The sequence below is a fragment of the Phyllopteryx taeniolatus genome, chromosome 4 (genome assembly GCF_024500385.1).
Source record: "Phyllopteryx taeniolatus isolate TA_2022b chromosome 4, UOR_Ptae_1.2, whole genome shotgun sequence".
Classification (NCBI taxonomy): domain Eukaryota; kingdom Metazoa; phylum Chordata; class Actinopteri; order Syngnathiformes; family Syngnathidae; genus Phyllopteryx; species Phyllopteryx taeniolatus.
In genome coordinates this window covers 7911260-7937361 of record NC_084505.1, presented here as the reverse complement: position 1 = coordinate 7937361, position 26102 = coordinate 7911260, and the positions used below count along the sequence as shown (strand labels likewise).

The 26102-nt window shown below is 44.5% G+C and overlaps 1 protein-coding gene and 1 long non-coding RNA gene across 5 annotated transcripts in view; both read right to left on the bottom strand.

The window, feature by feature from the left end:
• ctnna2 (catenin (cadherin-associated protein), alpha 2) overlaps positions 1–26102 on the bottom strand; it is a 373639-nt gene that overhangs the window by 50148 nt on the left and 297389 nt on the right. For 2 of the 4 annotated variants that reach the window (XM_061772273.1, XM_061772274.1), the window contains exons 10-12: positions 19257–19349; positions 11887–12043; positions 11609–11809 (exon numbers count right to left, since the gene is read on the bottom strand). In XM_061772273.1, the coding sequence (XP_061628257.1) occupies positions 11609–11809; positions 11887–12043; positions 19257–19349 (451 nt within the window). Of the gene's footprint in view, positions 1–4999; positions 5153–11608; positions 11810–11886; positions 12044–15663; positions 16143–19256; positions 19350–26102 lie in introns of those variants that run through there. The other 2 variants (XM_061772275.1, XM_061772276.1) reach the window with 2 other exon arrangements.
• Positions 2499–3528, bottom strand: LOC133477481 (uncharacterized). Its single transcript, XR_009788378.1, has 3 exons — positions 3247–3528; positions 3052–3173; positions 2499–2885 (listed from the first exon to the last, which is right to left on the bottom strand). It is a non-coding gene; the product is annotated as an uncharacterized LOC133477481 (long non-coding RNA).

The window sequence follows — 26102 nt, the reverse complement described above, 5'->3', positions numbered from 1 at the left end:
GGGGACACCATGAACTGATTCACAGCCAATCGCAGGGCATATTTAAATAAACAACCATTCGCACTCACATTCATACCTACAGACAATTTAGTGTTCAATTAACCTACCCTGTATGTTTTTGGAGGTGGGACGAAACAGGAGTATCCAGAGAAAACCCAAGCAGGCACGGGGAGAACATGCAAACTCCACATAGGTGAGGCCGGATTTGAGCCCGGGTCCTCAGGACTGTGAGACAGATGTGCTAACCAGTCGCCCACCATGCCATCCATGTTTTATTTATTATTATTTATTTCCCTGCTGCATCTCAATTACACCATGCAATTAAGAAGACTGTTACGTCTTCTAATTTTCACCAGATATGGGAGTTTTTTTCCATCCATCCATCCATCCATCCATTTTCTGAGCCGCTTCTCCTCACTAGGGCGTGCTGGAGCCTATCCCAGCTATCATCGGGCAGGAGGCGGGGTACACCCTGAACTGGTTGCCAGCCAATCGCAGGGCACATACAAACAAACAACCATTCACACTCACATTCACACCTATGGGCAATTTAGTCTCCAATTAGTGCATGTTTTTGGGATGTGGGAGAAAACCGGAGTGCCCGGAGAAAACCCACGCAGGCACGGGGAGAACATGCAAACTCCACACAGGCGGGGCCGGGGATTGAACCCCGGTCCTCAGAACTGTGAGGCTGACGCTCTAACCAGTCGGCCACCGTGCCGCCGGGAGTTTTTTTTAATGGCCAAAAATATTCACTGAACCTGAATATTTTCAGCCAGAAATGACCCAAAAAGGCATTTTTTATCACCGGTTTTATCAGGAAAACATGGAAGGTCGGGTGAATGCGGAGCGAGGCAGGGAGTTTAAGGCGTACCGCACATGGATTTACCACAGCCACAATCTCATAGGGGCCAATGAAACGGGGGGACAGTTTTTTGGATTCAACCTCGAGTGATAGATGATTTGTACTGAGCCACACTTTCTGACCAACCGGCGTATGTCGGCCTGTACTGAAGGGACTGCAATCTCATGCTCCTGCGATGGGAACAGTGGAGGTTGGTAGTCTAAGGAGCATTGAAAAGGGGACATGGCCAAGGAGGTGCTGGGCAGCGAATTATGGGCATACTCAACCCAGGCAAGGTGGGTGCTCCATGAAGCGGGACGAGACTGGGATATGCAACGGAGCGCCGTCTCCAGCTGTTGACTGGTGTGCTCACATTGCCCGTTAGTCTGAGGATGATAGCCAGAGGATAGACTATCACCTCTACTACCAAGCGCTGTGCAAAACGCTCTCCAAACATGCGAGGTGAATTGGGGGCCCCTGTCAGAGACTATATCAGATGGGATCCCATGCAGGCGGAAAACGTGCTGGACCAACAGGTCGGCAGCCTCCTTGGCAGATGGAAACCTGCCCATCACAGTGAGAATGACTGTGTTCTCATTTGACGGGGGAAGCCCAGAAACGAAGTCCAGGGAAATGTGCGACCAAAGGCGTCTGGGATTGGGAAGCGGACGCAGTAAACCAGTGCTATGTTTAGAGGATGTCTTATTTTGAGCACATACTGTCCATGCAGAGACAAAGGACCGGGTGTTATCTTCCATGGTGGGCCACCAGAAGCGTTGACGGAGGAAGGCCAATGTTCTGCGGATTCCAGGGTGACTGGTAAGTCGCAATGAACGGGCCCACTGTAGCACATTGGGGGCAGACCGCATCAGGGACAAACAGGGAGTTCCGGGGACCCCATCAGGATCAGCTTGTTCTTCCTTGGCCTCATTCACCAGCGTTTCTATTTCTAATGTGATTGAGCCCAGAAAAAAAACGGGGAGACAAGATGGGATCTGGATCATTTTTGACACTCTCAGAGGCGAACTGGCGGGACAGGGCATCCGCCTTGGTGTTCTGGGTCCCTGGGCGGTAGAACAAGGTAAAGGTGAATCGGTCAAAAAACAATGCCCACCTGGCTTGACGGGAGCTCAGCCTCTTAGCAGAGCGGATGTATTCCAAATTATTGTGGTCGGTCCACACGATGAATGGGTGTTCGCTGCCTTCCAGGAAATGCCACCATTCCTCCAACGCCATCTTCACTCCCAAGAGCTCCGGGTCTCCGATCCCATAATTTTTCTCCGCCTGAGACAACTTGCGAGAAAAGAAGGCGCAAGGGTGGATCTTACCATCAGTCTGAGATCGCTGAGACAGCACCGCACCAACCCCCGCCTATGTTGCATCGACCTCAACTATGAACTGCCTCTGTGGATCCGGATGAACGAGGATAGGAGCTGAGGAAAAAAGTTTATTTAGCTCACAGAATGCCATGTCGGCCTTTTCAGACCATTGGAAGGACGTTAGGGTTGATGTGAGCGCAGTGAGGGGTGCTGCTACCCGACTGTAGCTCCGAATGAACCGCCGGTAGAAGTTGGCGAAGCTAAGGAATCCCTGCAGCTTCTTTCTTCTTATGGATGCCGTCGGCCACTCAGTGACTGCAGCTACCTTGCCTGGGTCCATTTGAAGCTGCCCCTCAGCAATGACGTAACCCAAAAAGGTGGTCTTTGGAACATGGAACTCACACTTTTTTGCTTTAACAAAGAGCTTGTTCTCAAGGAGTCTCTGAAGTACTTGTCGAACATGTCGTTCGTGATCTGCGACGGAACGGGAGAAAACCAGGATGTCATCCACGTACACAAAAACACATTTTCTGATCATGTCACGGAGGACGTCATTGACTAGTGCCTGGAAGACAGCAGGGGCATTGGTCAGGCCGAAAGGCATTACGAGGTACTCGTAGTGCCCTCTATGGGTGTTAAATGCTGTCTTCCACTCGTCTCCCACCCGAATGCGGACAAGGTAGTAGGCCTGGCGCAGATCCAACTTGGTGAAAACTGTTGCCCTGTGAAGGGGGGAAAAGGCAGAGTCAATAAGGGGCAAGGGGTACTTATTCTTAATGGTGATGTTATCAAGGCCACGATAGTCCACACATGGACGGAGGGTCTTGTCTTTTTTGTCCACAAAAAAGAAGCCTGCCCCCACCGGTGAAGAGGAGGGCCGGATAATACCTGCACCCAATGACTCGCTGATGTAGGTCTCCATGGCCTCCTGCTCTGGACGAGAGATGTTAAAAAGACGGCTGCTAGGTAGCTGTGCACCGGGCTGTAGTTCAATAGCGCAATTGTAAGGCCTGTGTGGGGGTAGAGAGGTGGCATTGTCTTATCTGAATACTGGAGCTAGGTCATGGTAAATTGAGGGGACACCTGATAGGTCAGGGAATTTACTCCGACTTCGGCCACTTGGGGGCACCGCAGCAGATCGCAAGCAGTTCTCATGACAGAACTTGCTCCATGAGGTGATCTTGGGCACGGTCTAGTCGATGATGGGGTTATGGAGCCTCAGCCAAGGCAAGCCAAGCACGATTGGAACTTGAAGACAAGGGAAAACATGAAAACTTAAAGTCTCAAGATGGTTACCTGACAGCTTGAGGGAAACGGGAGCAGTCTCTTGCTGGATATGGGTGATCAGCCGCCCATCAAGGGCAGTGGCATTCTTGGGAGTGGTCAGAGCCTGTACATGAATTTTCATCTGTTTAACTAGGCGGTGGTCAATTAGATTCTCATCACCTCCAGAGTATACTAGGGCTAAAACGGGCAGAGACAGATCATTCCAGCAGATGGTAGCAGAGATCTGAAAACGGACAGAAGAGGAGGAACTTGCATTCTGACTCACCAACTCCTCCTTTATTGGTGAGTCTGCCAGTTTGATGGACATGTGGGACAGTTTGCAATGTAGTGGCCCACCTCGCCACAGTACAATTACAGATTAGAGGTTCTCCTGAGTGTTTTCTCCAAATCTGAGAGTTTTGTTCAGCCAAGTTGCATGGGTTCACAGATCTCGGGAAGCGGGTCTGATGACGAAGTCTGCAGCTCAAAGGAGAATTTGAGAGTGGAGTGCTGTGGAGAAGGAAGCGGGGTAGGCTGAGTCTGTGACCTCGAGTTGCGTTCCCTCTGCCACTCACAAAGACGACAATCCAGTCTGATAGAAAAATCAATCACCTGATCGAGGGAGCTTGCCTCATCCCTGGAGGCCAACTCGTCTTTAAGAGACTCATTTAGGGTCCCCCGAAAAACTTCATATAGCCCCTCATTATTAAAGTTACTCTCGGCAGCGAGAGTCCGAAAAGTGATCGCAAATTCAGCCACAATGCGAGAGCCCTGTCGGAGTGACATCAGCCGTTTAGCAGCCTCCCTCCCGCGCACCGGGTGGTCAAAAATCTTCATCTCCATGGAAAAAGAAGAGTATGACGCGCAGACGGCTGACCGTTTCTCCCATTCCGCCGTGGCCCACGAGAGCGCTGTACCCCAGAGACAGCCGATGAGGTAGGCAATTTTAGCTTTGTCGGTGGAGTAAGACTGCGGTTGCTGTGAACACTGGACCAAAAAGCCGTGACAAGACCCTAGATTGCCGTCATAAGGGGCTGGTGCGGGTACATACGGTTCACACATTACGTGGGTGAGGGGGGCAGTGGGAGCGGTGGATGCTGCAGCAGGCGGCTGTGCGCAAGGCTGGAGTGAGGCAAATTGGTTTTGGAGGGATGTGAGAGCTTGTGAGAAGTCACGTACCTTTTGAATCAGCAGGGTGAGGGCTTGGTTCTGTTGCTCCAAAAGCATGCTCTGTCCGGTAACTGTTTGGCGAAAGGGATCCGTCTCCGCTGGGTCCATGACAGGCCAGACTATGCTGTCAGGATTCAGGTTGCAAGTTGGACCCAGATGCAGAGAGGACAGGGAGATGAGTTTGTGAATAAAGGTTTATTGCAGCTTGGAAGCGAACAAAGGAACTCCGAGAACTAAATCCGGGATTGGCAGGGTTCCAATGAAGACCGGTCTCGCAATGAGGACCGACCGTGTTGTCGGTGGGCCACAAGAGGTGAGCACTGATTTGCAGGGAGCAAGGGCAGATGGCTGACTGGGGACAAAGAACAAGAATTAGGTAAAGGTAACTCACTGGGTCTTCGGGAAGCAAAAGATAGGCAAGGTGGCTGGGCTACGAAGTCGATGTAAATTGCTGATAGTCTGGCGACGAGTGTGGGAGTCCCACAGTGTTTTAAGAGCAGTCAGGTGTAATTAGGATGACAAGGTGCAGCTGCTAGACTCCAACACGTCAACCCTGCAAAGCACTCATGACACACACACACACACACACACACACACCCAGGCTGGACTCAGGGTGCTGAAACAGCAGCCCTGACAGACAGTGTGTTTAACAACTTCAAAAATAAATTTCATAGGGAAGCATATTTTTCAGTTAAAGCGCTGAGGAATACAGTGCATGACGCACTGTATGTTTGTGTAGATAAGATCTCTACATAATGATGGCAATAAACTCAAATAAAAGTAAATTCACATAGAACACAATTACAAGTCTGGGTTGCTACTAACTCAAGCTTGACACTTCATGGAAGATGAATGAAACAGCAGCAGAATTGGATCGTCTTAATGTGAGGCAAGGTTATAGTCATCTAAAATTAACCTTAAGTGTCCAATGTACTTTATCAATTAAATACCCCAATCAAATGAAGAGACTCATGTAATAATAGAAGAGATTGTGCCTAACATATAACTAGTGCTGGAGGAGGTCTATTCTGGGGGGTGTCAGTGCCACTCAGAGTGATGACTGGGTAAGCACGTGACTCACTGCTGTTGCAATTTATCAGCAAGATGCAATGATAGATGATTGCATTACCAACTATCCCACATGGAGAAGAAGAAAACTTTTTTTTGACTTTTTCAAGAACCTTTATTTAGCACACCTTTTGACAAAAAAAGATCTCAATATGCATTTACTTTAAAAACATGAAAGGGATATCACCAGAAACATAATTAAAACAAAACAAATGAAAATTTACACAAAATAAAAAAAAGAAAAATTAAAAATTCAACACCAGTGATCCATATTCATCTACTGAACACAAAACATTCCCAATAGCCCACCGATCCACAAAATCCTCCAGATTATTGGTAACCGTATAAAAGGTGTGCTCCACCCTTAAACGGGCTGCCACCAACCCTCTCAAACAGGAAAGCGGATCAGTCCAACTAGCTCCAACAATCTTGTTTTTCCTACTTCTCCATATGGTCAATTTAGCACTTGCAAACATAAAATTCATTAACACCACAGTTTTCTTTCTTTTTCTGGAATAAATTGGTCCAAAAATAAAAAGATGGAAAGAGAAAACCTCTCCCAACCCCTCCACCCACTCCTTTAACATTTTAAAGAAAACAGCCAACCGGGGACATAGAAGCACTAAGTGGTCCAATGTCTCTGGGTGTAAACAAAATGGACAACCTTCCCCAGTGCTAGGGTCAAAGTGAGCTCTGTATCTGTTCGTAGCTATTATTCCATGTATAATCCTCCATTGGATGTCACCCATCCGTTTTTCAACAGGAGGTTTATACAGGACCCACCAGCTTCCTTTTGGGGAAAATTCCGAACCAAACACCTCTGTCCACCTCGACTCTCTGACTCCAGTGAGCGATCCATTGTTCAGCACCTTTACACAACTCTCATACAGCCGCTCTCCACTGCAAGAGCTGAAGTTCCCAAGTTTTGGAGTTTTTATGGACAGTACGATTCCACATTGCTCCCTCCATTCCCCACCAGCAGGAATCACGCCAAGAGGAGGAAAAACGTACTCAGCCCCCTCACTCCACTAGTGAGCTAAATCACTGTTCGTATAAAGTCCTGGTGTTTTTCTGACAGCGACTGCCACACCTCCTTCACCAGACCCTGTAGAACCCGGTTGGAGTGGACACCAGTCTTCTCAGCCAGTGTCTCTGGGGATGTCCTCATTAGGTGTCCCATCGTCACAATCCCTGCCTCCCTGAAAGCGCTTCTCATTGTGTCAGACAAAAAGGCACTCAAAGGTAGAAAACTGTTATTGAATAGTGGCTCTTCAAACAACCACAATCCAGGCTCTGCAGAGCCTCGAGTAAAGTCCAAAGTCTGCCAAGCATCAAGGACAGAGCTGTAAAAAGGTGACAGTCCATCCAAACCGGAGCTAGAGGACAGCAGAAACAGATGTTTGTCATAACCTAGCCGTCCGGCGCTCCGGAGCAGCAGACGAGCAACGGCTGACCAGCAGATTGAGTCTTTGTACAACAGCGTCTGTGCCGTCTGTAAACGAAAACCACCCATCCTGGAGGCAATGTCTATAAGGCCCTGCCACCCTTCCGTCACAGGGAGATACAGGACTGACGCTCTCATCCAGTGATGACCAGACCAGAAAAAGTCCACCAGCATCTTCTGTAGCTGTTTAATCAGTCCTGGTGGGGGTGCTAACACCTGAAGTCTGTGCCACAAAAGAGAGGCAACAAGATTGTTTACAATCAGAGTTCTTCCCCTGTAGGACAGCTGAGGTAGCAATTCTTGAGCAAAGTTAAATCCCCCTTTTTTGGCAGAAGAGAGATCACCGCACGCCGACAGGAAGCTGGAAGAGTTCCTCTCCCAAAGGAGTCCTTGAAAACCTCCAACAAGTCAATCCCAATTATATTCCAGAAGTGTTTATAGAAATCTGCTGGTATTCCATCCAAACCTGGGGCCTTACCAGAGGTCAAATGGGTCACCGCAGTCGTCAATTCCTTCAGAGTAATGTCAGAACCCAGGACATCTTGTGCATCAGATCCCAGCTGAGGGACACCCTGAAGTAGTGTCTCTGTAGCCTTTCCATCGCACCTTTCTGCCTCAAACAGGTTGGAGTAGAAATCCACCGCTAGCCTTCTCATTTCTGCAGAATCTGAACTCAGCGTCCCATCAGGCCGCTGTAGGCACACCATTTGTTTCCTCTGTCCAAAAGATCTCTCCAGGTTAAAAAAGAAGGAGGTGGGTGCATCGATGTCCCTCAGTGTGGTAAAACGTGACCGGACCAGAGCTCCTTTAGCCTTCTCTTGAAGAAAACAAGTCAACTGCTGTCTTTTTTTATTTAACTGCTCGGTATTTTCAGCAGCCACACTCTCCAAAACCTCAATGTCCTCTTCTAGTTTCTCTATAGCCTTCCTAGTATTAATACTAGAGAAGGATGCGTACTGTTGGCAAAACACTTTCACTTGACTTTTTCCTACCTCCCACCACTGAATTAAGAAGGGAAAAAACTCTTTCTTGGCTCTCCAATTACTCCAAAACAATTTAAAATTTTCACAAAAAACAAAATCATGTAAAAAATTTCACATTAAAATGCCAGAATGATTTCGGCTTGTCCATGTGGGACAAAATTAGTTCCAATAATACCAAATGATGATCTGTAAACCCAACTGGGGAAATTTGACAATTATCTAAAGCGGGATCAGTGCAACAGTTCCAGTCCCCCCCAACTAAAACACATTCTACTTTATCACAGTTGTCCAAATTTTGCTTTAGTACTTTGAATAAACTCAAACGGTCCCGCCCACAATTTGGTGCATATACATTCACAAATTTAAACATAATGTTTTGGATTTCTGCTTTAACCATTACAATCCTCCCTGCAACTATTTCTGTGATCGCTAAAACATTAACACTAAGAGTGGGACTAAATAATATACCGACCCCCGCACTAAGATTAGAGCCATGACTGAGAACGTACTGACCGCCCCAACATAGCCCCCAGTCCGTTTCATTGAAATTATCACTGTGTGTTTCTTGCAACATAGCGATATCTATTCTTTTTTGTTTTAGGATTTCTAACACTAGCGCCCTCTTCTGTGCATTTCTACCCCCGTTAATATTTAAGGATGCAACACGTCAAGAATTCATATTAATAAAAGAGAGAAAAACAACCAGCCAAAAGACAACAGCAGAGAAAACACCCAGTGTTGTAGTTCCATTTCTAATTTAATAATCAACTTTCAATTTTTTCTGTCTTTTACCACTTAAAATTTTCCTAGCAGCAGTCACATGCTTCCTCAGGCGATATCTCTTCTTGTCATGAAGCAAGTCTGTTCCTACCACCTTTTGTAGGGTACTCACAGTCTTCACAAACTTTCTAACATCTGGAAAATATTCTTGTACATCAACCGTTTTACCGAATGTATCCTCCAAAAACTCATCTAATTCTTTCAAAGGGTATAAATCCTTACTCTGGGAAACGCTGTCAGCAATTGAAGCACCATCAGTCACCATCAGTCTCCAGCCCCATAACCTGGCTACCATCACCATGCTGAACCTGGTCTACTATATCATCATCAGTGTTTACCCTGTCAGCAGCCTTCAGCTGCTGTCTCACATCACTAGCCTGTGCCATTTTCATCCGATCAACAATACTATTCTGTTCTATAATTTGCACGTCATTCTTACTTTCATCATTCTCAATAATAGCAATTTGTCCCTCTACCTTCGCCGCCACCGATCCACAGCTTTCAGCAAGGGGTAGCTCCGCCGTCGAGATGGCATTCACACTAATAGGGCCCACTCCAACGGAGTCAGGCTCAGCCGTCCGCTCCTCAACGTCAACGACCCCTTCCACAACCGGACCTGCCTGGGCGTGATCCTCGGGGCTATCAACAGCAGCAGGTCTCACTGTAGCATTGTTATGCGGGCACGCCACCCGTTTATGACCAACATCTCCACACTCAAAACATTTGATGCTTCCCGAGCTCGCATACACCATATACATTCCTTCCTCATGACGAACACGGAAAGAAACATCCAACGTCTGCATCTGAGAGTCTAAAAACATGAAAACCTGTCGTCTAAATGACTGAACATATGCTTCAGTTTTTCATTCTTACATCCTAACCCAACATTACGAAATCCGCTAGCAAACTTAACAAAACGCTTCAGCTCCCGTTCCAGCACCTCGTTCGAAATAAACGGAGGGACGCCCGAAACAGTGATCCGTGTTGACGGTACGGCCAGCGGGGAAACTGGGATAAACTCGTCATTTAGAATTAATCCATTCTCTATAAGTTCCGTTACATATTTTTGTTGCTTAAAAAACACGACCACCGCTTTATTCATGCGGGATGCATGTGAGATATGCATATATCCCACCTGTTCGCCAACAGCCAGCAGAACTTGCTCCACCGTGAAGCTAGGCTGTGGCACAATCCGCACGCCGTGCCTCACAGACGGTGGCGTCTCAGGCGGCGCCATCCTCGCCACGAGGCACGGACAAAACCTTACGGAAAAAAACCTAACCTCTATTAATACACAAAAGCCTACACCGTGAAGATACAATAATCACACTTCTCTGAAACACACCACCACAGAAGAAGAAGAAAAGAAGAAGAAGAATAATCTTTTATTGTCATAAACATGCATGCATGCACACGAAATTTGTTCTCTGCATTTAACCCATCACAGTGAACACATACACGTTAGTGGAACACACTGGAGCAGGGGGCAGCTGAAGCGCCCAGGGAGCATTTCGGGGTATCAGTGTCTTGCTCAAGGACACCACAGCTGTGAGTCTGGGGGATGTTGGCAGATGGTCCATCTAATCCATGGCACACGGATGCAACAAGGAAAACAACAGATATACTGTTCAAATGCATAGGAAGCCCAGCTACGAGTCACATTGAGTTATCGCTCCCATGATGCTTCAAGAGACCACGCACACATCCATTCAGGCAAGCTGTGATTGGTCCGTGGCTTCACACAAGCGACATTGGTGTTTCCTCATTACATCGCCAATCATATACGTTTTATCACACATGTACTGCACTCACTGACGTTTAACATACTGTCTTATATATTAAATGAAAGTGTGTGACATTTAGTCTTTCTTATCAACCAGAAAAGCCACGAAAAGTGCACAGTGGAGTCTGGTATGTACGATGCCACAACCAGCATGTAGCAGTGTTGAGTTGAGCTTCATCGAGCTCTAGACGTCACGTGACTGTCAGTGACGTGACGTAGTCAGTGCCTCACCAATCACGAACCTCACCGCACGTCACTGAATCCAGGGTGTTGTATTGCAGCCAATAAACCGATGTGGGACACTGAAAATCCAGGCAGGTGTGTTTATAATTTACTGACGTCATTGGGAGACTGCTAAAAGCTGTGTGACACACCACTCAATTTGCATCAAAATTTCCAATACGATCAGTGGCAGCTCTGCATTAGGAGCAGTGTTCAACCAGACAAACCCTTAACTGTTCAGAAACTTTTAGTAACATTGTAATATTCCTACGTAAACTGAAGCTAACCATTATACAATGAAACTAAATAAGACTAAATTTACTAACGTACTGACCCTTTGAATATGACTGACATGTAAAGAGGCAAAAGGAAGGTTGTCTGCAGAGTAGAGACAATGTGACCAAGTGGCATTTTATAGGTAATTGCTGGATTTTGGTAAAACCTTTGAGCCGTATTTTTCCACAAAATTTTGGTTAATTTCCAAACTGTACCACATTTCAAGGTTTCACTGTATTTTATATAATTAATGTGAAGAAAAATATGTCTCTCCATCCAGGGACGCCCGTAGTTTTTCTTTCAAACAGCCTACAAAAACCACACCAACTGACAATGCCATTTTTCACCTTTATCACACCTTTTTTTTTTTAAATATAAAATAATAATGTAATATAAAAATACTACTGGATACAATGAGCCTTTATGTACAAGTGAGAGCCTTAATGTACTAACCAGTTTCAGACAGGAGCTTGATGGACTCCAGCACACGCTCAGTGTAGACGCCTGGTTCATAGTTCTCCATCTCTGCATTTATAATGTGCACAACTCGAGCAGCTCGGCCCCTGATCGCTCCCGCAGTTCGGTCTAGTGTGTCCACGTCTCCCTCTTGAAGTGCTATGACACATTTGTTTACATCCTCTAGGATGTGGTTTTCTTGGAAGAGAGGCAAAGAAAACTCAGTGGAATCGAATGACTTTGTTGTTATTTGACCATACAATACCGGTTAATACCTGAAACAGACAGGAAGTCATCCACAGAGGTAATGTCATCCACGGCTTCAGTCAAGATCCGCACTTGTTTCTCCCACTGGTCCTTGAAAACATCCATGTTGTCCTGGGCCACTTTACTCTGTGGTCTGGCGGCCAAAGTCAGGGCAGCATTGATAACCTGTCAAGACACAGAAACTGCTCAATTCCACTGGCTCTCAGCCGCTAAAGTAGAACATGTACAACTTGTAATTTTATTGTCGTCTTTCAAGTATTTTAATTTGTGGCCAGTTAGAAGATTTCTTCCCAATAGATTGGGGTTCAAGTCTAGGTTAAGAGGACTAATGGTACGCTCTTCCTCAGCCTTTTAAAATAGTTTGCTCATATAAACCTAAGTGAAGCATTTTTCAAGCACTTTCACGACCACTCTACCTCTGTGGCGCATGGTAAATTGACACAAATACAGTACAACCTCCAAAGTCGAATGTCCTAAAAGTCAAATTCAACCAAAATATGTGGGGGAAATACGCCTGGATAACAATGTCTGCATAGCTCCTGGACGTCCACATACAGTACATTGCAAGACTTTAGGTTATCCCATGAGATTAGTGACCTGTAAAGGATTAATTCTATGAGTGCGTTATGACTTTTTTTTAGGGACTGGCACTACACAAGGGTATTGGTGATGCAAAGATGAGAAATATGATGCAGACTATAGAAGTTTAGTGTAAGAAAGCGGTAGGCCTACACAAGTTTCTGTCTGCTGCTTAGTACAAAAATAAGATGGATTTATTCTTCAACCCCCTCTTTTGAGGATAAATGACCAGCAATAAACAGAATCAGAATCAGAATCATCTTTATTTTGCCAAATATGTCCAAAAAACACACAAGGAATTTGTGTCCGGGAGTTGGAGCCGCTCTAGTATGCCAACAGACAGTCAATTGACAGAGAACACTTTTGAGACATAAAGACATTGAGAAAAACGGTCACTGAGCAATAAAGGGTTGCGAGTTATCTGGTAATGCTGGTACAAATTCTTTTTTTTTTGTGACAATTGTGCAAAAAGATGCAGAGTCCTCTAGCACTTAGAGCAGTTTGAATGACTAATATAGCAATAGTCCGGTGCAATGACCATTGTGCAAAGGGCGGCGAGACTTCAAGGAATGTATGCAGTTTAAAGTGACTAGTACTGCGATAATCTGGGACAATGTTGTTTGTGCAAATGTTGCAGATACTCCTCAGTCAGTGTGCAAGTGGTGCAGATCCTACTCAGGCATTAGTGGCCAGTATTGGTCAACAACAGATATGCAAATAGTGCAGCGTGGCGAGACTACTACAGTGAGTGCATGAGTAATGTATAATTGGCGCCACAGAAATGTGACAATGAACTCAAGTCAAAAAATTGGCAGCATGTTGCAAAGGAATTGTAGGTTAGCTGTTTAAGAGGTTGATTGCAAGAGGGAAGAAGCTGTTGGAATGTCTGCTAGATCTAGTTTGCATTGATCGGTAGCGCCTATCTGAGGGAAGGAGCTGGAAGAGCTAGTGACTGGGATGTGGAGGGTCCGAGAGGAATTTGCACGCTCTTGTCTTAGTTCTGGCAGCGTGCAAGTCCTCAAGGATGGGTATGGGGGTACCGACACTCTTTTCAGCAGGTTTGATTGTCCGTTGCAGTCGGAGTTTGTCCTTTTTTGTAGCAGCACCAAACCAGACTGTGATGGAAGAACACAGGACTGATTTGATGACCGCTGTGTAGGACTGCCTCAGCAGCTCCTGTGGCAGGCCGTGCTTCCTCAGAAGCCGCAGGAAGTACATCCTCTGCTGGGCCTTTTTGAGGACGGAGTTGCTGTTGATTGCCCACTTCAGGTCCTGAGAGACTGTAATTCCCAGGAACTTGAAGGTCTCGACGGTTGACACAAGGCAGCTGGACAGCGTGAGGGGCAGCTGTGGCGTAGGATCCCTCCTCAAGTCCACGATAATCTCTACAGTCTTGAGCGTGTTCAGCTCCAGGTTGTGTCGGCCGCACCACAGCTCCAGCCACTCCACTTCCTGTCTATATGCAGACTCATCACCGTCTTTGATGAGGCCGATGATTGTGGTGTCAAACTTCAGGAGTTTGACAGCCGGGTGCGTCGAGGTGCGGTCGTTCGTGTAGAGAGAGAAGAGCAGCGGAGAGAGGACACAACCTTGGGGTGCCCCAGTGCTGATGCTGTGTGTGGATGAGGTGGGCTCCTCCAGCCTCACCTGCTGTGTCCTGCCCGTCAGAAAGCTGTAAATCCACTGGCAGATGGCAGGCTAGACGCTGAATTGGAGAAGCTTGGAGGAAAGGAGTTCAGGGATGATGGTGTTGAATGCTGAGCTGAAGTCCACGAACAGGATGCTCACGTAGGTCCCTGCACTGTCGAGGTGTTCTAGGATGAAGTGCAGTCCCATGTTGAGTGCATCATCCGCAGACCTGTTTGCTCGGTAGGCAAACTGCAGGGAGTCCAGCAGGGGACCTGTGACGCTCTTGAGGTGGTCCAGCATGAGACGTTCAAAGGACTTCATGACTACAGATGTCAAGGTGACATGCCTGTAGTGATTTAGACCTGAGATTGTAGGTTTCTTGGGGACTGGAATGAAACAGGATGGTACTTCGCACAGTTCCAGAGATCTATTGAAGATCTGTGTGAGGACTGGCGCGAGCTGGTCCACGGCAACTTTAAGGCAGGATGGGGACACATGGTCTGGGTCTGACGCTTTGTTAATCTTTTATTGTTTGAAGATGCGTCTCACATCCTGTTCGTGGATGGTTAACGCTGAAGTCAGAGGTCTGATTGTGGTGGGTGGCGCGGCTGGGTGGGTGTGGGTTGTTAAAGTGTCCTTTTCAAATCTGCAGTAGAAGGTATTCAAGTCGTTGCTTCGTCTACTATTGTTATCAGCTGGGGGTGATTGTGGCTTGGTCAGCGATTGGAACGCATGCCATACTGATTTAGAGTCGTGACCACTAAACTGTTTTTCCAACTTTGCTGAATAGTTTCTCTTTCCAATGTTAATTTCTTGAGTCAGCTGGTTTCTAGTGCGATTATACAGGGTCCTGTCCCCGCTCTGATATGCGTCCGCCTTAGCTTGGCGAAGTTGCTTAAGTTTGGCAGTGAACCACGGCTTGTAGTTATTGAATGTGCGAAATGACTTTATTGGTACACACACACATCTTCGCAGAAACTAATAAAGGATGTGACAGTGTCCGTATATTCATCCAGGCTGCCAGCTGAATTTTCAAAGACACTCCAGTCTAAACAGCTTTGACGTTCTATCTTTGCTTCATTGGTCCACTTTTTCACTGTTTTCACAGCAGGATTCACACATTTAAGTTATTGCCTGTATGTTGGTATTAAGTGAATTAAGCAGTGATCAGACGAGCCCGGGGCTGCATGAGGTATGGCGCGGTATGTGTTATTTTGCGTAGTATAGCAGTGGTCTAAAATATTATTTTTCCCTGGTAGGACAGTCGATGTGCTGCTTGTATTTCAGGAGTTCGTGGTTGAGTTTAGCTTTGTTAAAGTCCCCGAGAATAATGAGGGGTGAGTCCGGGTGTTTTTTTTCAATTTCATTTACTTGTTCAGCGAACATTAGCAGTGTGGCGTTCGTGTTAGCTTGAGGCGGAATGTAAACACCGGCGATAATAAATGATGCGAACTCACGAGGCGAGTAGAATGGCTTACAGTTCAAAAACAGCGACTCTAAATGCGGGCTTCAGTGTGTGCTGAGCTTCGTGACGTCCGTACACCATTTTCCGTTGATATAGAAGCATATCCCGGCACCTTTTGTTTTTCCCGATGATTCCATGTCGCAGTCTGCCCGGTGAAGATGGAAGCCGGGAAGCATGACGACGCCATCGGGTACAGCCTCACAAAGCCAAGTCTCCGTAAAGCACATGGCGGCGGAACGTCCAAAGTCTTTACTGGTCATTATCAGAAGATGAAGCTCATCCATTTTGTTGGGTAGGGAGAGTAGACTGGCGAGGTGGATCGACGGAAACGCCAATCTGTATCCACTCTTGCGGAGCTTCACTTGGATGCTGGCTCGCTTCCCTCTGTGGCGTCGCATCCGTCTCCATGCCCCAAAGATTGCGGTTGCTGCTCCTGTGAGTAACTCAGGGAAAAAACCGAGCGGATTTGCGAAAGTTGGTGAAAGAAAGTCCGGAGTAGCCTCCTTGATGTTTAGCAAGTCTCCCCTTGTGTAAGTGAGTCGTGTAATGTCTCCAAAGACGAACGAAAAACACAAAAACAATACTAGAGAGCACGTAACCGAGGCGTCCACACGGGTAGGCGCCATCTTGATTATATTATAGTATTACACATATATATATATATATATATATATATATATATATATATATATATATATAAACACATTAATATTAGTTTTCCCTGTTGACATACTGTACCTTAGCTCTGGACTCTGCAGTATTGGACTGTGCAGTATTGGACTGTACAGTCTCCAGGGTCAGCATTCTTGTTTTTTGTAGCCTTTTTTATTTAAATGTTCCTTTACTTGAAATTACTGTAACTGAGTGCTCTTGTGTCATTCAAGTCATTTTTAAAATATGAAATTGTAGTGTGCTGTCTTGTAGGAATCCTGGTGAATGTAAGGACCATTGTTCTGTGTGAATGTAAATCAAATTGTGTATCCCTCAGTACTACAAAGGAGACCCTGCATGACCCAATAACCATTTTACTATGCCAAAGGCCAGCACTGCTTTGTCCTTGCCTCTTACTTAACGAAAGGCACTCAAAACAGGTATCTGGGGCCGGTTGCCAATGTCTTTAAGGTTCTGGGCAGGCATAGCTAATGTTCGGAGAACAATCAGAACAAACAAGCAAGGAAAAGAGCACAGAAGAGGAGAGCCATATGCCGCTGCAGCATTATTAAGAATCATACTAAGTACCGTATTTTCACGACCATAAGGCGCACTAAAAAGTCTTAAATTTTCTCCAAAATGGACGGGGCTCCTTATAATGCGGCGCGCCTTATGTGTGCACCGAGTTCCAAAATCTGTAAATGTTGTGTGAGTTTGATGAGCGCTCCGCTTGACTGACTGGGAGCATTTCTTGCCGACACGCTGCTTATATAGAGGAAAGGCGGACGTGACTGAGGACAGCATGAGGACGTTAAAGGGGGAAGGGTGCGCGTGAAGGAGGACGCTAGAGGCACGCCCCCAGTAGGTATATAGTGCCGGTATGTGCATTGTGCAAAACAACATCGGTTTGGCTAAGGAGCCCCGAAAATGGCACCTATGAAGAGACACGCTTACGAAGCACAGTTTAAACTGCAAGCTATCAGTTACGTGGAGGAACAACACAATCGAGCAGCCGCGAGAGAATTCAAGATCAACGAATCCATGGTTCGCAAGTGGAGGAAGCAGATAAATGAGCTTCGCCAAGTCAAGAAGAAGAAGCTGAGTTTCCGCGGAAACAAGGCGAGGTGGCCCGAGTTGGAAGACCAACTCGAGCAATGGATTAATGATCAAAGAACAGCCGGGAGAAGCGTCTCTACAGTCACCATTCTACTGAGGGCAATAATGCTTGCAGAAGAACTGAAAATCGAACAATTTCAAGGAGGTCCGTCTTGGTGCTTGGCGCCATCTATCCATCCGGGCAAGGACTACCGTGGCGAAGCAGATTACAAAGAAAAGCTGGCCATCTTCCGCTCCTACTGCAGCAAAAAGAAATACATCCAGCCCAACCCCATCACCAACATGGACGAGGTGCCGCGGACTTTCGCTAACTTTCGACATCCCGGTGAACCACACTGTAGAGAAGAAGGGGACCAGCACGGTTGCGATACGCACAATGGGGCACGAGAAGTCGGCTTTTAGTGTTGTGCTTGGTTGCCATGGTAATGGACAGAAACTGCCACCTACGGTGATTTTTAAGAAGATGCTGCCTAAAGAAAAGTTTCCAGCCGAAGTCATTGTTAAGGCCAATCAAAAGGGCTGGATGGACGAGGAGAAAATGAGAGAGTGGCTGAGTGAGTACGTACACTTCCGAGACCGGATGGTTTTTTCCACGCGTCACCGTCCCTATTGATCTGTGACTCCATGCGCACCCATCTTACAGCCGCTGTGAAAAAACAAGTGCAGCAAATGAACTCGGAGCTTGCCATCATTCAGGGTGGCTTGACGAAGGAACTCCAACCGCTGGACATGGGTGTAAACAGGGCGTTTAAAGTAAAGTTGGGAGCGGCGTGGGAGCGATGGATGACAGATGGCGAACATAGCTTTACTAAGACTAGGAGGCAACGCCGGGCGAGTTACGCCACCATATGTGAATGGATTGTGGACGCCTGGGCTAAGGTATCTACTTTGACTGTTGTCCGAGCTTTCGCGAAAGCCGGCATCATTGCTGAACAGCCCCCCAGCAACGTTGCAATGTTTGATGGAGAATTTGCCCAACTGTTCATTTCGGATACAGAAGATGAGGACTTTGATCGACTTGTGGATGAGGATTGATCACATTGTTAAATACTTCAATAAAGTAAAACCAAACTCAGTTTTGCTCCTGCCTTTTTTAAAACATACGCTAGCATGCATGCTAGCGTATGTTTTACCATGCCTGCGCCCAATAATATGGTGCGCCTTATCTATGTGTTAAATATAGAAATAGACCCCGTAACTGAGACTGCGCCTTTTAATACGGTGCACCTTATGGTCATGAAATTACGGTACTGGACTTGGCAAGACGCGCCCCGCTGCAATATGATTGGCTACTGCTTCACTGAAGAACATGGTGTGTCCTGCTTAGAACTGGAGTGGGAGTCAACGGGACACTGCAACCGTGCGCGCTGCCATCTTGGCTAGCATTAGCGCTACTGTACACTGAATGGACTATGAACCGAACGGGACATATACACTTGCCCCCACTGAACAGGGGGAAGGCAAAGTGGATATTATTATGAACTTGCATGTGGATATGTATTGATCGATGGAGATCAGCTTCAAACGCAAAGGTTTATTTTTTTATGCAATATGTCCTGGTTAAAATTTGCTCAGTTAAATGAGGAGTTTCTCCCTTGTTGTACAAGAGGTCTGTGCATTATACAGTCTATAACCCTCATCTTCTTATTTGTTTCTCACCTCACAAAGTTAGGTCCTCTGTGAAAAAGGGCAACTCTTAACCCAGGAAACAATGTATTGATTTTAACTTCCACTGGTGCATACATCCTGAGAAACAGCACTGTAAAATCCTCCGACGCATTATTGATGGATGGCTCCCCCATTTTGCCAACCTGGATTCTTTTAGTCTCAGCTCCATTCCATTTGTTAAAAAAGGTATCCTTTTAAAATGCCTTTTTAGACATAAACACTCAACACAGGGTTTGTACAAATGCTTTATGACATGGTGAAAGAACTTACCTGTGGACAAAGGCTGTCAATTTGAGTTGCAGCCATTCGAACCAGCTTGACTCCCTCTTCATTATTAGAGATGGAGCAAGCCAAGTTGGCCACCTGAACAATAAAAGACAAACAAAACATAAAAACCCATTCGTGATATTTAATTCATCCATGCATTTTCTAGAGCGCTTGTCCTCATCAGGTTCATAGGTGAGCCGAAGCCCAGCTGACTTTGAGGCGAGAGGCGTGGTACTCCCTGGGACTCGTTGCCAGTCAATTGCATTGGACATAATGGCAACTCTCAGGTTCACACACTACCCATGGACAATTGGTATCCACTCAACCTACCCCACATGTGGGGGTGTACCAATCCGATCTTTGAAATCGGAAATCGGTCCGATGGTGGGCAAAAAAGTATTGGATCAAATCAGCAGCAACGAACAGCAGGAACGGCGATTGTCAACAAAACTAAACCACAGTTGCATCAAGAAGTTCAAAAGTTTATTGTCGCACGTGGAGCAAGCAAATGATGTTCCCACCATATACTGACAGTAGAAAAAAAAATATAAATGAATTGAACCGTTTAAAAGTATGATTTGTATGTATTTTTTATTGAGATTATTTTTCATGGTTTTCAAATGTAAAACACACGAGCATGAGGGGGAATACAAACTCCACACACAAGAAGGTGTGAGTCGAGATTTGAACACAGAAACTCCAGACTGTGAGGCAGACATGCTAAACCACTACCTCACCATGCTGCCTTGTGATATTTAGATTAGGGTTTTCAATGTTTTGCCTTTGTTCTTGATGTGCAGTCTACCAAATGTAATTGACTACAGCACATGCTCAGTTAGTTCATTATTCTGTTTTGTAGTCTATGAGGACAGCAGGTAGTGTCGCAATGTGCTATGAAAAAGGATGTATCAAATGTCGAGTTCCAGAGAACTAATGTCTAGATGCCATGCACAGATAAATTCAATAGCATTACCACAGAAAACATGTACAGTATGTTAACAATGATGAAGTAGAGGAAGAGCTGGGAGACAAGGCAAGGAATAAACCCTTCAGTTGTAGCAAGATAATGTGATTTATTACAAGTTCTAATCATCAACTTAACAAATGCAGATATAGAATGGTAAGCTTGATAGAATGACATTTCGAGCACCCTTGTGATGCATGACCAGTATTGAGAGAACAGATTCGCTTGGTGGTGTAACGAGGCACTTTATATTTGTGAAATTTTAATTTCCAGACACAACTCATTGCAGTCCATTTAATTGCAGGTCAGGCTAATCGTGATACCCATTTGCCCTGGCATTATATGTGATATTTTGTTGTTTGTGACATAAAACCGAGTTTAAAACCTCCAATAATAATAATCTTTTACATCTCTTGCATATTTTTTATGAGCAAGTGAAGTCAACATACACACAGTATCAGTCCTTCTTTATTTTCACAATATTAGACCGTATAATGCAACAAAAAACTGTGGTGCGAATATGGCCAGTGTTTGAAAGAGAGCCAAACACATGGCTGTTAGCAGCAAAGGTGCCAGTCTATATTAGCACTCCTAGTGCTCACATGTCGCTGTTTGAGGCAAATTGAACTAAATCAAATTTGTGTTAGACGACTCTGGCTTAGAGCTCTGTCTCTTTCCTCATGACAGCAATGAGCGCATTGATGGATTGCCGTCCTTTTTTGCAAGCATGTGTGCGGATGGGTTTCAAGTGTCTGTCTGTGGGTGAGCAAGAGAGAAAGGAGGGAAGGGTGCACTTTTCACATGAATTTGAGTGGTTAAATGAAGATGATAACATTGGAAAACATAATAAAATGATAAAATGTTTTCAATTTGGAAATGCATTTTTATGGATTTGCGGGGAAAAAAATTTCTTACTCCAGCTGTTCTTGCAAAAAAAAAAGGTCAAAACAATTCACATAGCTACAGTTAGTGGTGTCAGAAAATATGAAAGGTATCATATTCTATGCATTTGTCCTATTTTCAGTTTACTTTAAAGAACCAAAAGCAATCCCTGTGCTTATTTCTACACAGGCTCAAGTGAGTGTGAGAGGCAACAAGCTTTGTGGAGGCTGGAAAGAAGCCCAATAGACCCACTTCCACTGCCTCTTAACCAACACACAGTGCTGGAACTGGTCCAAAGCGGCAACATCAGCCAAACTCCTAATTGCAATTATCTAAGGAAGTGCCTCTCCTTTTTTTCTGAGATAGGAACTCAAACCAGTAGAGAAGGTGAGATGGCTGGAAAAGGAGCAGTCAAGGGAGCATTCCCCTCTGAATGTCCATTCTTCATTTTAGCGTTGAACTATTGATTTTGTCATTCCGCGAGGCCCTGAATAATCTCTTCAATTCTAATTTGATGAAGGCCTCCACTGCATTTGAAAGGATGGGCAATCTTTTGCCATGGTATCTAAATCAACCAAATGGAACAGAGTAACTGGAAATTGATTGAAATGGTTGCATCAAAGAGCAAGAAGGTGGCTAATAAATCAAAGAGTGTCCAAACTATCTATCTTTATTGCTAGTCTACTGTACGTACAAAGTCACAGTCTCCATGTGGATGAAGGATCTGCGGATGAATCCCTGAGCTTTTTGAACAATAGATGTGGCAAACAGTAGGGGTTAAAATACTATACACCCAAAAATACACAAAGTGCTAGTTTCATCTAGAGAACTCATACAATTTCCAGCATTTAAATGGGTAATATTATGGAAAACTAACTTTTGTTTTTACACAAATAGTCATCAATCAAGTGCTAATTTCCATCCATCCATTTTCCGCACTCGGAAAAGGTGTCAATTCTGGTCTTGTTGGACCTCAGTGTGGCTTTTGATATGGTAGATCATTATATACTGCTGAACAGGTTGGAAATGTGGGCAGGACGAAATGGAACAGTCCTTAAATGGTTCAGGTCCTACATGGAGGAAAGGAGCTATTTTTTAACCATTGGAAGTGTTCAGTCTCATCGAATAGCAATGACCTATGGGGTCCCTCAAGGGTCAGTGCTTGGACCCCTCCTGTTCAGCCTGTATATGCTACCCTTGGGTCAAATTCTTCAGAACTTGAATTTTGACTATCATAGCTATGCAGATGACACACAGTTATATCTAGCAGTGTCTCCAGATGACTACAGTTCAATTGAGGTGTTGTGTCACTGTCTAAAACAGATAAATAACTGGATGAGCCAAATTTTTCTTCAATTAAAGCACAACAAAACTTCGATAATTGTTTTTGGAAATAAAGAAAAGAGAATTGCTATTAGTAAATACCTGGAGTCACTCTCTTTAAAAACCAAAGACCAAGTCCGAAACCTTGGTGTTCTGATCAAATCAATGACTAAAACTGCCTCTTACCATCCGAAGAACATATCCAGAGTGAAGGCTTGCATGTGTCAAGCAGACCAGGAGAAGCTCATCCATGCTTTTATCTCAAGTAGATTTGACTATTGTAATGGTCTTCTGACTGGACTCCCTAAAAAGAGCATTAAACACCTGCAGCTTATTCAGAATACTGCGGCTCGGATTCTGACGAGAACAAAGAGGTCAGAGCATATTACTCCAATTCTGAAGTCTTTACACTGACTTCCAGTCAGCTTTAGAATAGATTTTAAAGTGCTGCTACTGGTCTATAAATCACTGAACGGTTTAAGTCCTGAATACAGGAATTAAATTCTAATGGAATATAAACGCAGTAGGGCTCTGAGATCGACAGACTGAGGTCAAATAGCGGAGCACAGAGTCCATAGCAAACATGGTGAAGCAGCATTTAGCTATTATGCTGCACACAAATGGAATAAGTTGCCAACAGAAGTGACGTCAGCCCCAAGTGTGCATGTTTTTAAGTGCTGGTTAAAAATTCTTCTCATGCTTTTTAGAACATTTCCACTTTTAAATGATATTTCTTGCATTGCATGCTGTTTTAATTGTATTTTTATTTTGTTTTATTTTTTTCTCTTAGTTTTAAATGTTTATAAGCTGTTCTTTTTCTTTGTTTTAAAATGCATTTAATCAGATAAAGCACATTGAGTTACCTTGTGTATGAAATGCGCTATATAAATAAATTTGCTTTTCTTGCTTTGCTATCCCAGCTGACTCTGGGCGAGAGGTGGGGTACACCCTGAACTGGTCGGCAGCCAATCGCAGGGCAAATATAAACAAACAACCATTCACACTCACATTCACACCTATGGGCAATTTAAATGTTAACGTACATTACCTATAAGTATTAAGTTGAACCAACATCAAGTTTGTCAAGTATTTCATTGTCTTAAGATACTGGGCATTCTTCCTCAGAATTCATCATCTTGAGAGCAGAGAGAGTGCAGCTCATTCTATCATCTACGTTTGTGTTCATGCCTCTAAAGAAGGAAGGAAAGAGACAAAAAAACATCAGATGTACCTTCCAAAAACAAACAAAACAATGTAAAAATGCATGTCGTTTCAATAGTAAATATATTGCAGCAACTTATGTTTAGTCTTAGGTTTTGTTCTAGGCATCGATCACTGGTATCTAACATAAGGCCTGTGGGCCAAATCCGGCCCGCCGCATCATTTTGTGGCCGGCACAAGCAAATCATATGCGTCGACTTAATGTTTTGTGTTAAAATACTAAATTGCAAATTGTCTTTACTGTTATTAATGTTGAGCTATTGTAAGCATTTTTTGTTGTTGTTACGACTCCCCCTTTTAAAATAAACGGAATAATCAGTGGACAAAACGTTTATAATGGCTCTCAAATTTCTTTTGTATATGTAATAATATGAGGCAAACATACATTGATATGGGCTTACAGTCATGATGACCCGCGGAGGGAAACCATAACTATGACGTGGCCCATGACAAAAATGAGTTTGACACCCCTGCTAGATGGTCAGCTAATACTATATTGGGCAAGGTCCTTCATTCAAAGCTGTCTTCATTGTTCAACATGTTTGAGAGCCAGGTAACCCCATTTTGCACACAGCATATTTAGCAAATACCTTTTGTGCCTGATACAGGCATGAAGCACACCAGTGTAACTTCATTGATTATTCATATCTTCACACTTCGACATGATCAGTCAGGATCTAATCATGTTCTACACACCCAAAAGGATTTAAGATTTGTTTTTACAAATTATAACATTTGAGTGACACAAAATTAAAAAGTGTGAGAATAAACGAGAATGGGCTGAAGGTTTTTTTCAAGGCAAATATGATTAAACTACAACTCCGTAGTATTCTTTTCGACTGAGAAGTGCTAGATCATCAATTTCTAGTTTCTCTAATCGGACAGATGTAACATTTAAAAAGCTATGTGCCAAGGTATTGATGCTTTCTTTTTGGAGGAACTGTAGAAGACAATACAACAATTCATGTAAAACACACATTTGCCTAATTTACAAACCAATGACAAGCATGTTTCAGAATCAGAATCAGAATCATCTTTATTTGCCAAGTATGTCCAAAACACACAAGGAATTTGTCTCCGGTAGTTGGACCCGCTCTAGTACAACAGACAGTCAATTTACAGAACACTTTGGAGACATAAAGACATTGACAAAAAACAACAACAAACAACAATTGTGCAAAAAGATGCAGAGTCCTCTATGAGCCTGACTTTGCACCTTTTTCTTTCTAAAAAATGATTTTTTTTTTTTTCAAACATCCCACTCCATAACTCCTTCGTTATGCTAAAGTGCGCAATGACAGTGACCTGGAAGGGCCTGATTGGGAGGAAGGGCCCCCACAAGCTGAGCCAGTGTGGTGCTTTCTTATTGGACTTTTGTCCTCATCACGGATCATCCAAAACAAACACTGAAGGTTTTGAAAAGTGAACAATCTTGCATTTGGCATCAGGACAACCTCGGCCGCAGTTCAATATTCGACTATTCTTTCTTTCTTTCTATCTTTCTATCTATCTATCTATCTATCTATCTATCTATCTATCTATCTATCTATCTATCTATCTATCTATCTATCTATCTATCTATCTATCTATCTATCTATCTATCTATCTATCTACAATAAGGTTCAATAAGGTCAGTTGATTGTCAAACTGTTAACTGTGTTTTGAATTACCTATAATTGATGGGGAAAGAAATGTCATAGCTTCATCAAAATTGAAGAATGAAACTGTACTATTTTTGGCCCATGGTCCCATGGTATCATTACAAACACACAAAATGTGAATGTGAACCAAGAAGATTTGCAGCTAAAAGACTAATATGAATCCAATAATATCCCCAGGTTCACCCAATGCTATACAACTAATAATCCATCCATCCATCCATTTTCTGACCCGCTTCTCCTCACTAGGGTCGCGGGCGTGCTGGAGCCTATCCCAGCTGTCATCGGGCAGGAGGCGGGGTACACCCTGAACTGGTTGCCAGCCAATCGCAGGGCACATAGAAACAAACAACCATTTGCACTCACAGTCATGCCTACGGGCAATTTAGAGTCTCCAATTAATGCATGTTTTTGGGATATGGGAGGAAACCGGAGTGCCCGGAGAAAACCCACGCAGGCACGGGGAGAACATGCAAACTCCACACAGGCGGGGCCGGGGATTGAACACGGGTCCTCAGAACTGTGAGGCTGACGCTCTAACCAGTCGTCCACCGTGCCGCCACAACTAATAATAATAGTATTAATAATTGTATTAATACTAGTAATCATTGCTAAATTAACAGTCCTTAAACATGATGACATGTTTTGATTTTTGTTGTTGGTGCAGTTGAGTTTTTACTTTCACATAAACATGACTTCTCTTACGATGCTTATATAAACATTGGTACCAACAAATGAGAATGTTCAGACATACACACATACATACACACTAACACTGAGAGCAAATAAATCAGTCGGTAA